The sequence below is a fragment of the Hylobates moloch genome, unplaced genomic scaffold (genome assembly GCF_009828535.3).
Source record: "Hylobates moloch isolate HMO894 unplaced genomic scaffold, HMol_V3 SCAFFOLD_20, whole genome shotgun sequence".
NCBI lineage: Eukaryota > Metazoa > Chordata > Mammalia > Primates > Hylobatidae > Hylobates > Hylobates moloch.
Genome location: NW_026652295.1, coordinates 49,724,259 through 49,738,570, shown reverse-complemented (window position 1 = coordinate 49,738,570; position 14,312 = coordinate 49,724,259). Strand labels below are relative to the sequence as shown.

The 14,312-nt window shown below is 39.5% G+C and overlaps 1 protein-coding gene across 1 annotated transcript in view; it reads left to right on the top strand.

The window, feature by feature from the left end:
* The first annotated feature begins 616 nt into the window (after window positions 1-616).
* PKHD1 (PKHD1 ciliary IPT domain containing fibrocystin/polyductin) overlaps window positions 617-14,312 on the top strand; it is a 482,509-nt gene continuing 468,813 nt past the window's right edge. Inside the window, exons 1-7 of the mRNA XM_032141123.2 lie at window positions 617-668; window positions 2,290-2,367; window positions 3,003-3,153; window positions 5,537-5,645; window positions 9,230-9,287; window positions 12,005-12,083; window positions 13,359-13,433. Of these exons, the coding sequence (XP_031997014.1) occupies window positions 617-668; window positions 2,290-2,367; window positions 3,003-3,153; window positions 5,537-5,645; window positions 9,230-9,287; window positions 12,005-12,083; window positions 13,359-13,433 (602 nt within the window). The remainder of the gene's footprint in view (window positions 669-2,289; window positions 2,368-3,002; window positions 3,154-5,536; window positions 5,646-9,229; window positions 9,288-12,004; window positions 12,084-13,358; window positions 13,434-14,312) is intronic.

The window sequence follows — 14,312 nt, the reverse complement described above, 5'->3', positions numbered from 1 at the left end:
CCCTGAGGCCACGGAGAGAGTTGAGGGGATCCAGGAAGGGACCAGCAGGGGCCAAGGCAGAGGCTGATGTGTGGAAGGCTTGTGTGAGTGACGGTGAGAACGGCGTGTGGCTGCAGTGCAGGGTTCAAACTGGAGAGCAGCACGAGGGAAAGCTGGAACGCCAGCACAGGGCAAAGCGAAAGAGACCCCACCCTATCATGAACTGGAATTTTAATTTCTAGAATTCTTTTTAAAACTCAGCCTCTGTTCAATAATGAGTTAATGAAAGAGGTTATTATTATTTATCCAGCTTAAAATAAGTTGGTGGGACATACATACAATAAGCTGGCGGGACAAGGGGGGCATAGTGGGGATGATTTTATGCAAGGTTCTTAGATGATCCTTTTCTCCTGAGCTTGGAAAAATGGTGGGTCCATTTGAAGACACTTAGGCCATGTTTATCTCATCTCCTTAATTTCCCAGGTTTCAGTACAGCGGAATAATAGTATGTAAACAAAATGATAATTTTTTTTTACTTCTTTTTTTTATGAAGCACAAAAGCTATGCTGCTCCAATCAAAACTGAAAATGCTTTTAATGTCTGAGCAATCTTAAGAGTATTGATTTAAGTGGACAGGATGACTGCCTGGCTGATCTCTCTGATGAGTATTGAAGTACTACTTTTGGCAGGTGAGTAGAATGTGTTTTGAAGGAGTTATAGGTAAGAACACAATAGGTTACCTTGAGAGCTATTATTGAAACTTAAAGTATTATTTTGGTTGTATACCATAAATATATGCATTTTTAACTTGCCAATCAAAAAATTGAGTTAAAAATACTGTTTTCAGAGGAGGTGTTAAAGTATTTGCTTTTGGGTTTAAATTATCTGTTGAATAATTGTTTTTTTTTTTCTGTTTAACAGCTGAGGTTATATACTGAAATGTTATGACTATGTACTTCAATTTTTAATGGTCAGTGAAGATTATTGTTATAGTGCAGAGCTTTTAATAATAACTTATAACCTTTCTTTTATAATTCCTTTTGGGCTATGTGATGTAATTCTTTTTAGATTTTGCTGTCCGACCTTCCCAAAGTGATTAATTGTCATAATCATTAGACTGCTTGTATTATCTCAAATCATCTGTTCAATTTTCCCTGTGAATTTGGTTATCCTCTGTATCTTTTTATGGCATTTGTTTTGGGGCTTCTTTAAATAGAAGTATCTAATCATCTTTGGAGGATGGTCTAGTTTGGCTGGGGCTGCCATAAATGGTTGTGCTAATGTGACATGGTTCCCCACCACCCTCAGATGTGAAGTGCATCATGAGAATAACTGTACATGGAAGTCCTGGGCTAGACACAGTTTCTGATAAAGAAACTATAAATAATTATGTCGGTAACGCTTTCCTTGTTTATTACCTCACTGAGCAGCTGAATGATTTTTGCTGGCTTCCTTAACTTGGCCTTTCCTTCATCAAGGCATGTCCAGGAACGTCTTCAAAGATGGAGGGATTAAGGCCCATGCTTAGCTAGTGATCTACACAGGAGAATCCAATCTAGCCTAGTATATAAATTCTATACTGCTTTTTTTTTTTTTAAACAAAAGGAAATTCCAGCAATGATCCATGCTTCACCCCCTCTCTAAGCAGGCGAGGCAAAAATCTAGGGAATTTTGTATTCATTTGGGAAGTCATTCTGATCACGAGGGGAAACTGGTATATTAAGCAGCATATTAAGCAGGAGAATTGAAATAGGAACAGCTTCTCTTAGGTTGGTGCAAAAGTAATTGCGGTTTTGCCATTAAAAGGAACGCAAAACAGCAATTGCTTTTGCACCAACCTAATGGAAGTCCTTTTTTCTCTCCAGGACTGGAAATAATTGGTGATCTTTGCAGGGAAATATGGCCACCTGATTAAAGAGTGGGAAAGAGAGCAGAGAGAGATAGTATGGATTTGATTAGGACCCAAATATGTCCTTGAGGCTCTTTCCAAAGGAAGTAGAAATTCAGAATTGTCCTGATGAATGCAGGGTTTTTGAATGTCTAAGATGAGAAGAATTGGTCAAAATTTTCCTTAAAATGGGGCTTCTGATGATGTGTTTCCCACACCAGCAGCACCTGGTTAGAAATGTAGATTCTTGGGCCTGCCCCAGACCTACGGAACCAGAAACTCTGGGGATGTGGCACAGCAACCCGTGCTTAATCAAGCCTTTCTGGTGATTCTGATGCAGGTTAAATATTGCTTAAAATATTGGGGAAGGTAGTGGTTTGAATCTGACCTTCAAAACCGATGTTTTTTTCACTTACTTACAGTACCTTACCTGAGTTTACATATTGAACCTGAGGAAGGTAGCCTTGGAGGGGGAACGTGGATCACAGTCATTTTTGATGGTAGGTTGGGGTTTTACCAAGTGCACGTTTCTTATGTACTGACCCACAATCCTGAAGCCTATGAATCTTTGGTTTTATTCCTTGTCTAAGGGCAGGTGTAAAAGTGGGCCTGAAGGGAGATGAACAGACTGACCAACTTCTGTCTTTCTAGATACCGGCTTGCTAATGTCACAGAAGCAAAGCCCAGCATACCATGACAACTCTGTGTCCACTTTCCCATTCCAGGCTGTGGGATGGGACTCTGGGATTTCTACATGAGATGATATGGAAGTGTGTAGCATAGTGCTCAGCAATGCATCTCCCAGAATCTTGGCTATCTTTCTTAAAGACAGTCCTCTACTTGGGAGCTTCTGCACCATTGCTTAGCATATCCATCCCCAGCAGAGTAAAGAGTAAATCTGAGGGCTGAAAAATTCTTTTCTGGATTTAGGTGAACCTGAAGAGAGAAAACTCTTTCATAAAATCATAAATGAGAAAACTCGTTTATACAGCAGCTATGAGGAAATGAGGAGTATTAATTTAATCCTTGGGCAAGTTTAATGTCTTACATTGCCCCCAGGATCTTAGCACAGTTTCACACTGTCCTGTGTCGATGACAATTCTATGCAGCCTGCGATTTCTTTCCCTTGTGTTAGGTTTGGAGTTGGGTGTTCTCTACCCCAACAATGGCTCTCAATTGGAGATACACCTGGTGAATGTGAACATGGTGGTGCCCGCACTGCGGAGTATCCCCTGTGATGTCTTTCCTGTTTTCTTGGATTTGCCTTTGGTGACGTGCCGGACCAGGTATACCTGTCTAGGAATAGGAAGACCAGACAGGATGAGGGATTTTTGCTTATCTCAGTATCTTTTGGTGACATATTAGAGCAATTTTTGCTGTGATTCAATTGCCAGCCATAGTTGTTAAAAAAAGTTTCATGTGAATATACCTTCTAAAAGGTCCCTAGCTGGGATCTAGAGCTTAAGGGAGGATGAGAGTATGGGGAAGAATTTTGAGATATTCGTAAGGAGGGGCTGGATTGTGTTTCCATTTTTTTTTTTTTTGCAAAGAGTTCTATGGCTATTAAGATTTTAATAAATGGTGCCATTTTGCCATTGCAAATACTCATCTTTTGGAATAGGCATAATTGCAATGATTGCACATAAACCCCAAACTGGTTAGAAAGGAAATTTGCTTTAGGCTCTGTTTGCTGAGTTTGACATTACCTCTATTTAGAAAATATTTTTATAAGACTCCAGGGAATCTGTTTTTCTACTCAACTTCTTGTTGCCCTGTGAAATTTAGACTAGTTCATGTTCATTTTTATTTACTCATGTCTTAGGCATGAGTAAATAAAGTGCGTACAAGTAGATGATTGATTAAGAGAAAAAAAACACTGTTATTTCCTTTTCTTTTCTGTTCTCTCTTCGAGGAAGTCTCCCCCTCTTCCATGTTTGGCTATGGAAATCACCAACCATACCACAAATGCCACCTCTTCACTGAACATTCAACTAAATTATCTTTCCCTTTTTTGAAAGGAGAAGGAACAACTTGTAGTAATTCATCCACAGGGTGTATATGTGTGCACCCACACTTTTTTGTGCAATTCATCACCCCTGAAGGGATTTTTTTTTTTTTGTAATTTACACAAAGGTACAGCATGTGTAGCCTTAGTGACCCTGTGCCTCAGCTCTGAGTTTCTCATAACACTTATATGTCAGTTATCCACTTGTCAGACTCATCCTCACAGAATTAAGTGCTTTGAGGGCAGAGGATGTGTTTAATCTCACCATTGTAGTCCTCATGATGCATTGCGCAATACCTTATGAGTAGAAGATGTTCAATAAATGTCTGTTGAATTTAACATTTTTATACCACTACTATTGGTTTTAAAACTGGGTTATATATTTCCCTTAGGTTTTATGGCACATTTGGGCCTAGACATTCTGCAAAGACTTGCCACGAAATAAGTCAAAGCTCTGGAGATTTACATGTCCTATCTCCTTTATCCCAACATACTAATGATTTTTGGATGCACCATTGATTTTATGTCATCTTTTTAAAGAAAATAAATATGATACTATTAAATATACTAATTGATTGGAAGACAACTATCAGATTCAGTTAAGTGTGAAAAATGTACAGTTTATCATTAACAAAATACTGTCTTATTCATCATTATCATAAAAACATGTACATAATTGTTTTATCTAAAACAGCCATTGCAGCATCAAAAGCAGCACTTCACAATCAAAATATAATGTGAACACAAACGTAATTAAAAATTTTCTATTTAGCCACTTGAAAAAGTCGAAACAAGTGAAATTAATTTAATAATGTATTTTATTTAACTCAACATATCTAAAATATTATTTCAATATGTAATCTATATAAATTAATAATGAGATACTTTATATCTTTTTTGCATACCAAGTCTTCAAAATTTAGTGTGCATGTTATAATCATGGCATATCTTAATTGGGCCTACCCACATATCAAGTGCTTGATAAGCACATAAGACTAGTGGCTAACACAACAGACAATTCAGATCTAAATATTTAAGATCATACTAAAGATTTTGTTGGGAAGGTTTGGAGAGGAGGCATGTCTTAAATATGGCTTCTTTCTTATTCGTCATATTCTTCCTCTTACAAAAATCAACATGCATGTCAGCATCAGGTGGCAATGAAGCCACTGCAATATTTGTATAAAGAGGAGAGAAGATCCAAGACTCTGTTTTGATGGCTACATGAAGTGTTTATGGGCTGCTTGGACAATTATCAGAAAGAGCCTAAATTCAAGCCCCACTTTGCCCTTAAGCTTTGAAGCTCATACACATAAGTCTCTCAGTTTTTCTGACATTTTTTAAAACATGGAAATGGGGAATAGATTATCAAAGTCTCTTCTAATTCTTAAAGTCTGATGAGCCTATGATTTTGAGAAACATGACATATTAAAAACAATTCAGGGAGTTTCAACACAAAAAATCATAACTTTTTTTTGCTGAAGGACCTAGTTCTTAAAGTCTAATAATTATGAGTGGATCAAAGAGGTGAAAGGTGACTGATAGGAAGCCTTGGTTAGCTTTGTTTTACAAATGCAGGGAGGAAATTTGAAGTGGCAAGTGGGCTGCTATCTTTGGGAATTCATGGTTTTTGATTCATAAGGATTTCCACTTTCTGTCCTCAGATCTGTGCTGTCTGAAGCACATGAGGGTCTGTACTCCCTGGAAGCATACTTCGGGGGACAGTTGGTAAGCAGCCCAAATCCAGGACCACGAGACAGGTGTACTTTCAAGGTGGGTTCTAAGGCCGGAGGAAGGTATGTTTACATAGCCTGAGGGTGTGCTTGTGTTATTGAAAGGCAAATTGTAAATGAGCCAGAGTGTCTGCTTGACCGGGTTAAAAAAAATGGTGGATGGTAATGACAGAGTTTCTTAGATTATACTAATGAAAGATGAATTTTGAACATTTGTATGACAGCCTTTAGCTAAATGCTTTATTTACATCATTTAATTCAATGCTCACAATTTTATGGGGTATTTACTGTCCTGTTTTTACAAATGAACAATCTGAGGCTCAGGGAGATTAAATAATTTGCCCATGTCATCAGGCAGTAAATGGCAGAACCAAGACTTCAACTTGCATCTGACTCTAAATTCTCATCTAAATAGAAGCCCATAGAGGGGCCACCAAGATTACCTTTGTGGATCAGTGTTTCATTTTACAGCTCAGATCATGCTGAGTCTCAGCATGTGGAAGAGACTCAAGGCCCCATGTTCCTTGGTGAGGAGACCCAATTTCTACCTCTCTCTCTGCTTCCTGGTATATTTCTGCTAAGTCTTTCCAACACTGAACCAAAAAGGCATTTGCTGCTGGAATTCTCCTTCATGCTCAGGGAGATCAAAAAGGAAGTAGAGAGAGAGAGAGTTTAGGAAGCCATGCCTGACTTATTTTACAGCCTTGATACCTATACTGGGAGTTCATTTATATTTGGTTCAGTCTGTTGTCCATTTCAGATTAGTTTTAAACAATCTCTGAAAATGTAGGTCCTAGATGGTTTATGAAAGGCAGAGATTTGGCAGTACTCCTGTCGACGTGGTTGCCCTTCACACGGGGTACCTCTGTTTAAGAGCTGTTTCAAAACATACAATGCAGTCACTAATGAATGCTCCTTCAGAATAAGGCTTCACCTTGTAAATTCATCTCTCCTACGATCTATGTTTCATATAGGCTATTTGTTTTTGAAATTTGGAATTTGCGTTGTTTCAGGTTTAATAACTTGTTTCTTAATCCAAGAGAATCTTGTTTTCTGGAATTTTGCTTTTGCACATATGCAGCAGAAAGAAAAAACATTATATCATTCTTTTTTACTAAGAGCCGCACCACCTCCTCTATCCTGTCTCAGGGAACATAACAGAAGAGAGAAGTCCAAGCATGCTTCTTAATCACCATGATCCTTTTCACCCCAGATGGTAGTTTTCCTGCTTATTAAAAGATTGGTTAGGAGCGAGAGGGGGAAATAAGAGAAACGTTTCCTAAAATTGCACATGAAAGAAAACAAGTCCGTCAGTGGTTCAACTATCTTGGCAAGTTGATGAAAAATCACCAGGGTATGCAGTTAATGAGAGGCATTCCAAGCTAAATAAAACACGGCATGTCTCTTTGTTTTGGGACTGGGTCTGGGGAACCATGAATATTAAAAATTAATCCCATCTTGCCAGTCCACTGCAAAGAGCCTGCTGTGGGCGCTGACAAGTTTGAATAACTCACAGAAGGTTGATCACACAGCTGGTGGCTGCAGCTTTCTCATCCTAATCTGCTGCATTTCCTCTCCCCTCTCTTGCTTCTGCTGGCCACACTGGGGCCCGAGGATCAGCATGTGGGAAGCTTGATTTGGAAGCTCATTAATTTTTCACTTTGTCATGTCTCTAGCCTGGTGGGTGACCAGGGGCCTGTTTCTCTTAGAAACGTACCATGCATGTTATGTTGTGTCAGCTCAGAGAGAATCACAAGTGAAACCCTTTTTGAGGTTTAACCCCAAGCCTGCCCCACCACAATCTCAGGAGCTGGGAGGGAGTAATAAAGGAGTTGCTCTGTTTCCCATGGAAGTCTGGTAGAAGGATTACAGACTGAGTGGTGGCTCTTAGATTTCAGGTTGAAATAGAGAGGTGTGCTTCCTTATTTGGTTTGGACTCAGTTGTTCCAGCTGCCTCAGGTTCTAAATATCTGTGAAATAGGTCAATAACCACTACTGTACCTCACTAGGCTCCTGTGATATAGTCCAGTTGAAATAATGTTGATATGAAGGCCTAGGGGCAGTGGTTGGCTGGGAGGGTGGGGTGGGGACTGAATGTTTGGCAGGTGTGTGTGTAACTGTATTAATCTTTATCTTTTGGTGCGATCAGAGCCAGTTCCCAAGCTGTGAAGTAACAACATTGTTATTTTGACCCCCTGACAGCACATATTTTCTGTGAACTATTTTCTAACCCTTTCCTTTAGACAGTGAGGAAACTAGCCTTCATGGCAGACTGTACAGCATATGGATCAATACTTAAAACCTACGCCTGGCAAGCCACCATCAGCTTTGTTGAAATGTCTGTTGATTCTCAATGTCTGATTAAGGCTGTTGATTAACAACCGAGTTATTCTTTGGTGATATTCTCTCTGGGAAGGTAGACTCCTGAGGTGCTGGAAGCAGACCAAACAAAGCACTTTGCTGCTGTAATTTGTTTTGCAAATGGGAAGCACTGTAGGTTGTGTGGAATAGTGGTAGTCTAGGCATCTAGAAGGGATTGGGGGAGGGGAGGGAGGGGGAGACTAGGTCTCTTCCTAGGTAAGTAATTGGCTCACAGGTCAAGCCTTGGTCTGGCCAGTTCATCCTTAAGCTTTCCCGTTTCTTCACACTGGCCCTGCTGTGATTTCCTGATGGAGTAATGCACTAATCTTAGACTAACACAGATGCCTACAGGTGAGATGGAGTTCCTGGGATTGCCTCATTCTCACCTCTCCGTCCAGATGGTATATCAGTCTTCCCAGATTGGGCGACTCTATTCATTCACAAAAATTCGAATGTCGTCTGCATACCAGTCTATGCACAGAGACACAACAGCGACTCAGTCAAGCATTGTCCCTGCCTTTATGGAGCTTATGGTTAACAGAGGGTGTGCTCTGGGGACAGGGGGCATTGTAAGATGATTTGGAGTGCTACCGCCAGGCTTTCTCAGGCTCTCACTGCTCCCATTGAGGCTACTTTCCTCCTCCTGGAAGAACAATGTTGCTTCCCATTCCTTGAATCTTTGGAGTCATTTCCCTCACAGCAGGTACCTTCAATTTCCCTAGTAAGCACCTCAGTTGTGTGCCTATCCAGCTTCTCATTTTTTGTAGCTTACTGATACCTACCAAGGTGCTGGCTGATAATGATTTAAAGTTTTGATTCAATTAAATAAGTGCATTCCTTTCTAGAAAAATCAAAATCTTCAAGGCCCCAAAACATCAAATTACAGCAATGGAATTAAAAGACTGACATTCTGCACAAAGACCTGTCTACCTTTCCTTCTAGTAAAATGTGTTCTTGGGTATGGAAGGTGGGCAGGTAGAAACAGGCTTGTCAAGGTTTGGACAATATGGTACAGAATAGAGGGCTATGTGACCTTAATCAAATTAACTCTACCTCATCTATAGGAGAAATATGATAATATCCATCATTTCTGTTTCATAGAAATATTACAAGGATAAAAAGAACTAGACAGATGTGAGGGTGACATGAGTAAATGTAACCATTTATTACCTTGAAGTAATGCTGTCTGAGGAAAGGCTTGTGCCTCCTGTGTTTGTGAATATTTTAATGACATGCTCACTTGTCGTACTATTTTCTAAACAGTTTTCCAAGGCGCAGACACCCATCGTTCACCAAGTTTATCCACCAAGTGGAGTTCCAGGTAAGAAATCTTCTATTAAAATAGGAATGATTGTGAATCTCTTTGCCAAAGCTTGTTGCAAACCTAGGTGAGTGGTTTTTATGAGTGGGAAAATTTAGCTTCTTCTTTGATGCTGTTTTGAAAATAAGAGTCAAACTCTGGTTCATTTTTAACGTGCTTTGGGCACTTTTGCTCTATTACTTCACTGATAACAAAAGGAATCCAAACATGAAAAGAAAAAGAGGACAGCAAAATCAAATGAGTTGATGTTGGAGACTGGAGGAAAGAGGAGTCATCCTTGCTTTTAACCTTATAATCATTCCCATAATAATAAACCTTTATTAAACTGTGTGCCAGGCTCCAGTCTAAGCTCTTCAGATATCTTACTAGATCCTCACCAAAACCTGATAATAGAAGAGCTATTTTTATTCCCATTTTGCAGATGAAGAAATGAGGTAGCAATAGGTTAAGAAATTTGCCGAAAGTCATATAGATGATAAATACCACAGCTGAGATTTGAACCAGACAGCCAGAATCCAGAGTGGCCCATATATCCACCATTCTGTCATGTTTTGAGTAGCATTAGATGCCACTTGGAAGGTCATTAACTCTAGTCTTCATCTAGGGGTTTTGTTTATAAAGTTAGAGAGCACACAGATATATAAAAGCCAGGAGGATAGAAAAGAAGATTATATAAAGCTGGGGGATTTACATAAAAGAAGGGATTGCAACTGAGAAGTGGATTCAGGAATTGCTAACTCTGCCTTAAAACTAAGTAGTAAACACAACTAGGATTATATATAATTTGCTGTCTGATTCCTGCCAAATTCCTACCTTTATTTAAGGTTTTCCATTTGTTAGGGTTTCCAAAATGGTAAGAGCATGCTAAAAATTGCTAAATTTTTATTATAGTTGTGTCTAAATGCGTAGACGGATCTTGTTGTTTTGATTGGCTCAACCGCTCAAGCATGTCAAAATGAAGATCTAAGTTATTGAAAAGCGTTTTATATTTTCTGTGTTTGTGTGTATAGACACAGATTACGTATGAGTGAATTTAAATTATATTTCAGAGAATATGAATTCGGCATGCTCTTACTCATGTGGGTTTTTCACAGATCTGCTCCTTTCCATTTGTCTGAATCATCGGGACCTGATATTTTATGAAAGAGGGATGTGGTTGTGAAAATCACATGCAGACATGTGGGTCCCTGCTGCTCTGATGTTAGAAACTCCTGTGTAGATGGCAGAAGCCTTGTTAGGGTGAGGGATGAGGAGGCAGACAGCCATTAGAGGTGTGAAATGGAATGTCAGCTGGCACCCAGATTTGCCAAGCCCGTTTCTCCCACCAAGCTGGAGTTCTGCTCGGTGTCTCTTCCACCTTCTGGGGAAAGGATTGGTGGCTGGCTGGGTTGGAGTGGTCCCCCCTGGGCAGGATCCATACGACTGCATCTTTATAATCACTTTCCAGATGAATACTCTCATTTCATTTGGGAAGCCTGCCCAGTGTAGCAGCCAGGGAGATGGGGGAGGTGGTAGGGACACGAGAGACGACGCTGTCTGAGCAGTTGGGTTTCTATACGTGGTTAGCAGTCCTCACTACGATATGGAATCCCCCAGCACCATGCTCTGGTGTGGCCATTTGTCAGCCTCTGCTGGCCATCTTTGTTTAGAAACAAAACAAAAACCCACAAAATTCCTAATTTCTACAATCTTCTGTTAGTTTTAAAATTGTGCCAGTCAAAGCTAGAAGTCATACCCACTAAGGCTAGAGAATCGATCATTTAGCCTTATTAAAATTAGAATTATTCTGAGAGATTTTTTTAGCAGTAACAGGAAACTTGAGACTCCGGGTTTCTGCCAACTCTGTGACCTTTGCCTGTCATTAGGTCATTCTACCTATGCACCTTTAAAATTGTGGCTGTAATACCTTCTGAAAGGTTTCTATTGTTTTAGTGAGAGTCATCCAATGACTGCAGATGAAAGTCACTTCTTATTAATAACACACAAGTGCAGTAGGAAGGGAACATCTTTTTTGTCACATTCTTTGGTGGCATTCAGTGTCTATAAAGAAGCTCAGTCTTCTGGATTTCATGACCTCATGAGTCCCTCAGTATGCTTTTCTCTTCTATTCCTTGAGGTTTATCTCACTAACCAACATTCTCTTATCTCTAAACATTGTCTGTGATGGTTTAAGTGTACACGGTTAAGTATTCTAATTATTTGGAAGGCACATACTTGGGATCCCTGAAGACCCATCAGATTGTGTGATATGAGCCTCTTCACATCACATGTTCATTTTAGCAAGTGCCCAGAGGAAAGTCTCTTGAAGCCTGGAGCACCCAAGGCACATTGTTCTTAAATCTCATGTTGGGTGGATAGTCTCCACAGAGCCAAGAGAATGGAACAGGGCAGTGTATGGAGATGAGCCCCTCCTTTCTGAAACGTTCACACTTTCTGGGACTGCGAAGAAGACCCATTATTCCTTCTATGCTCCATGCATAGAAGATTAAGTCTGTGATTGAAACAATTGCTTATTTTAGCTTTTATATTGTGTAATATTGATCACTAAATCATACCCTTGACCTTACTGTTGTACTATTTATTAAAAGTATTAATTTTCTGGGTCATGACCTGCTTTGCCATATTGAGTATATGTAACCGAAAAGAAACATGGTTTTTTATTATGCATTGAGTTTGAGCTAAGTCCATTAAATTAAAAAAAATTCTTCTTCAAACAGGAAAACTAATACATATATATGGCTGGATTATCACTGGAAGATTGGAAAGTTTTGATTTTGATGCTGAGTACATTGATAGGTAAGTGTGTGTTTGTTTTTGTGTTTAACTAGTTACATACATGCTGCATGCCTTCCTGGGACCAGCTTCCCTGATGGCAATAAATTGTAAGCAGTTGGCACAGAATTGCTATTTTCCTCTTTGCAGTTTATGGTCCCTCATGAGCTGGGCTTCAGCAAACTTTGTTAATGTAATTGCAACTGGTCGATTAAGTTGGTCCATTTATTTACTGACAACTAGTCACTCTGGGCTCAGTGTGAAATGAACTGTAATTGCATCTGTGGATTTTCTTTTTGAATTCTCACCCTTCCTTCCTTTGTTCTCAGCCTGAAATAGATTCTTTATAAAATGATGTGTAAACCCAAAAGCCCATTATAATTTTCTTATTTGGTTGTTATCCATTTGTGCTTTAAAAATTGTATTAGTGGGATCAGAGGAAAACATGGACACAGGTATTGAAAGCCATAGAGCTTTTAATGTTTTCTGGGAATGGTTAGGATGTCAACATGACTTTCTTCACTGGAGACGTGGTGGAAAGTGTTACTATTAGATCATCCACACTAGAGAGAGAGGAGAACAAGACAAAAAGTGTTGAAATTGTAGAGGCTGTAGGAAGCTCTAGGCAACTGTAATCATTCAACAAATGAAGCAATTGTACTGAGCATTTATAAGGTGGAAGGAAAATAATCTTACTATATGCTTAGCTGCATAGATTCTACACATGGTGTCTAATTTTTCCTTCACTCTGGATGGGTTGGGGGCATCCTCTTCTGTTCTACTCCGTCTGTCTGATTTTGCCCTAGTTCAAGAGAACATGATCTGATTACTCTCAGGATTTACATTTCTGGCATTAAGCAATGGTCAACTTACCTTACAAGAAAACTACTCTTCTTGCCGGGGGTAGAAACTCCTACTACATCCTTGGGAATGTGCCATATTTTGCTAGGTGGTCCCATCTCAGCCTTGGTCTGGGATACAGCCTTTGAAAGGGGGAATAAAGGCATAAATGCAATATTATCTCTGTGTAGAACCAATACAGCCAGTGTGGAGATGATGAAGGTTTTCTGGGAAGGGAGAAATATTTTCTGTTTAGTATGAAAGCATGAGCCATGAGTGCATCGCTACTCTCTGCTGAGAATTTGACTTGACATCTGCCTTCAGCCACCTGCAATAGTGCAGACAAATCCGGAGGAGAGTGTTCATAGCCATGTTTCCTCCATGAGTTTTGTGAGGAATGTTTATTGGGAGCATTGCACAATTGTCTCTGTCTTTTGTTTTCATTTTTTTTTAATCCAGCCCAGTGATCTTGGAAGCTCAAGGAGACAAATGGGTTACTCCTTGCTCTCTTGTAAATAGGCAGACGGGAAGCTGGTGAGTGTCTTATTATCTTGCCAATGCATATGCTTGTAAGTTCGTCCACATGGATACAGCACACACACATTCTCTCTCTGTCTTTCTCTCCCCACTCACCATATATCTGTTTTTTAAAATATAGATCACACATAGCTATTTACTACCTTATCTTTAGACTACTGAAAAAGACACAGGGATTGATTCAAAGTGCGTATTGAAGTGGATGCCAAAACCTTCCTTGAAAACACATAGCTAATACTTGTTAGGGGCTTACTATAGGCCAAGCTCTGCTTGAATGCTTTACATTGAAGTCACCCAATAATCTTGGGAGTATGTATGGTTATTAGTCTCACATTATAGATGAGGAATTTGAGACACAGAAAAGTTAAGTAACTTGCACAAGGTCTCACAGACAGCAAGTGGCAGACCTGGGATTTGAACCCTGTCTAACTAATCAGCCTCCAGAGTTCATGATCTTAACCACTATACTTCAGTGACTAGCCAAGGGTAAAAATAACTAAAAAATTTAGAAATAAGTGTCTACACTCTCCAGTTTAAATACCCAATGTTTTGCTGGATGTTTACTTCACTCTGGACAGGGTGTATTGCTCCTCCTTTGAGGCCATTATAAGAATGACACTCTATGGTTTCACTTTTTCAGACTGGTGTATAGTAGAGCCAAATTCTGCACTTGTGTGTAGTCTTCCTTGTGTCTGCATTTTGTTTGCTCAGAATTGTCCTTTATGGGGTTCATACTTGATAACAGATTTTTTAAAAATTAAGGTTTTGTTATACTTGTCATATGACACATTTGAAAAGAAAGGACCAAATGCTTAGGGTAATACTAGTTAGCACTAGGGCAAATGCTTAGGGTAATACTAACTAGTATTACCCTAA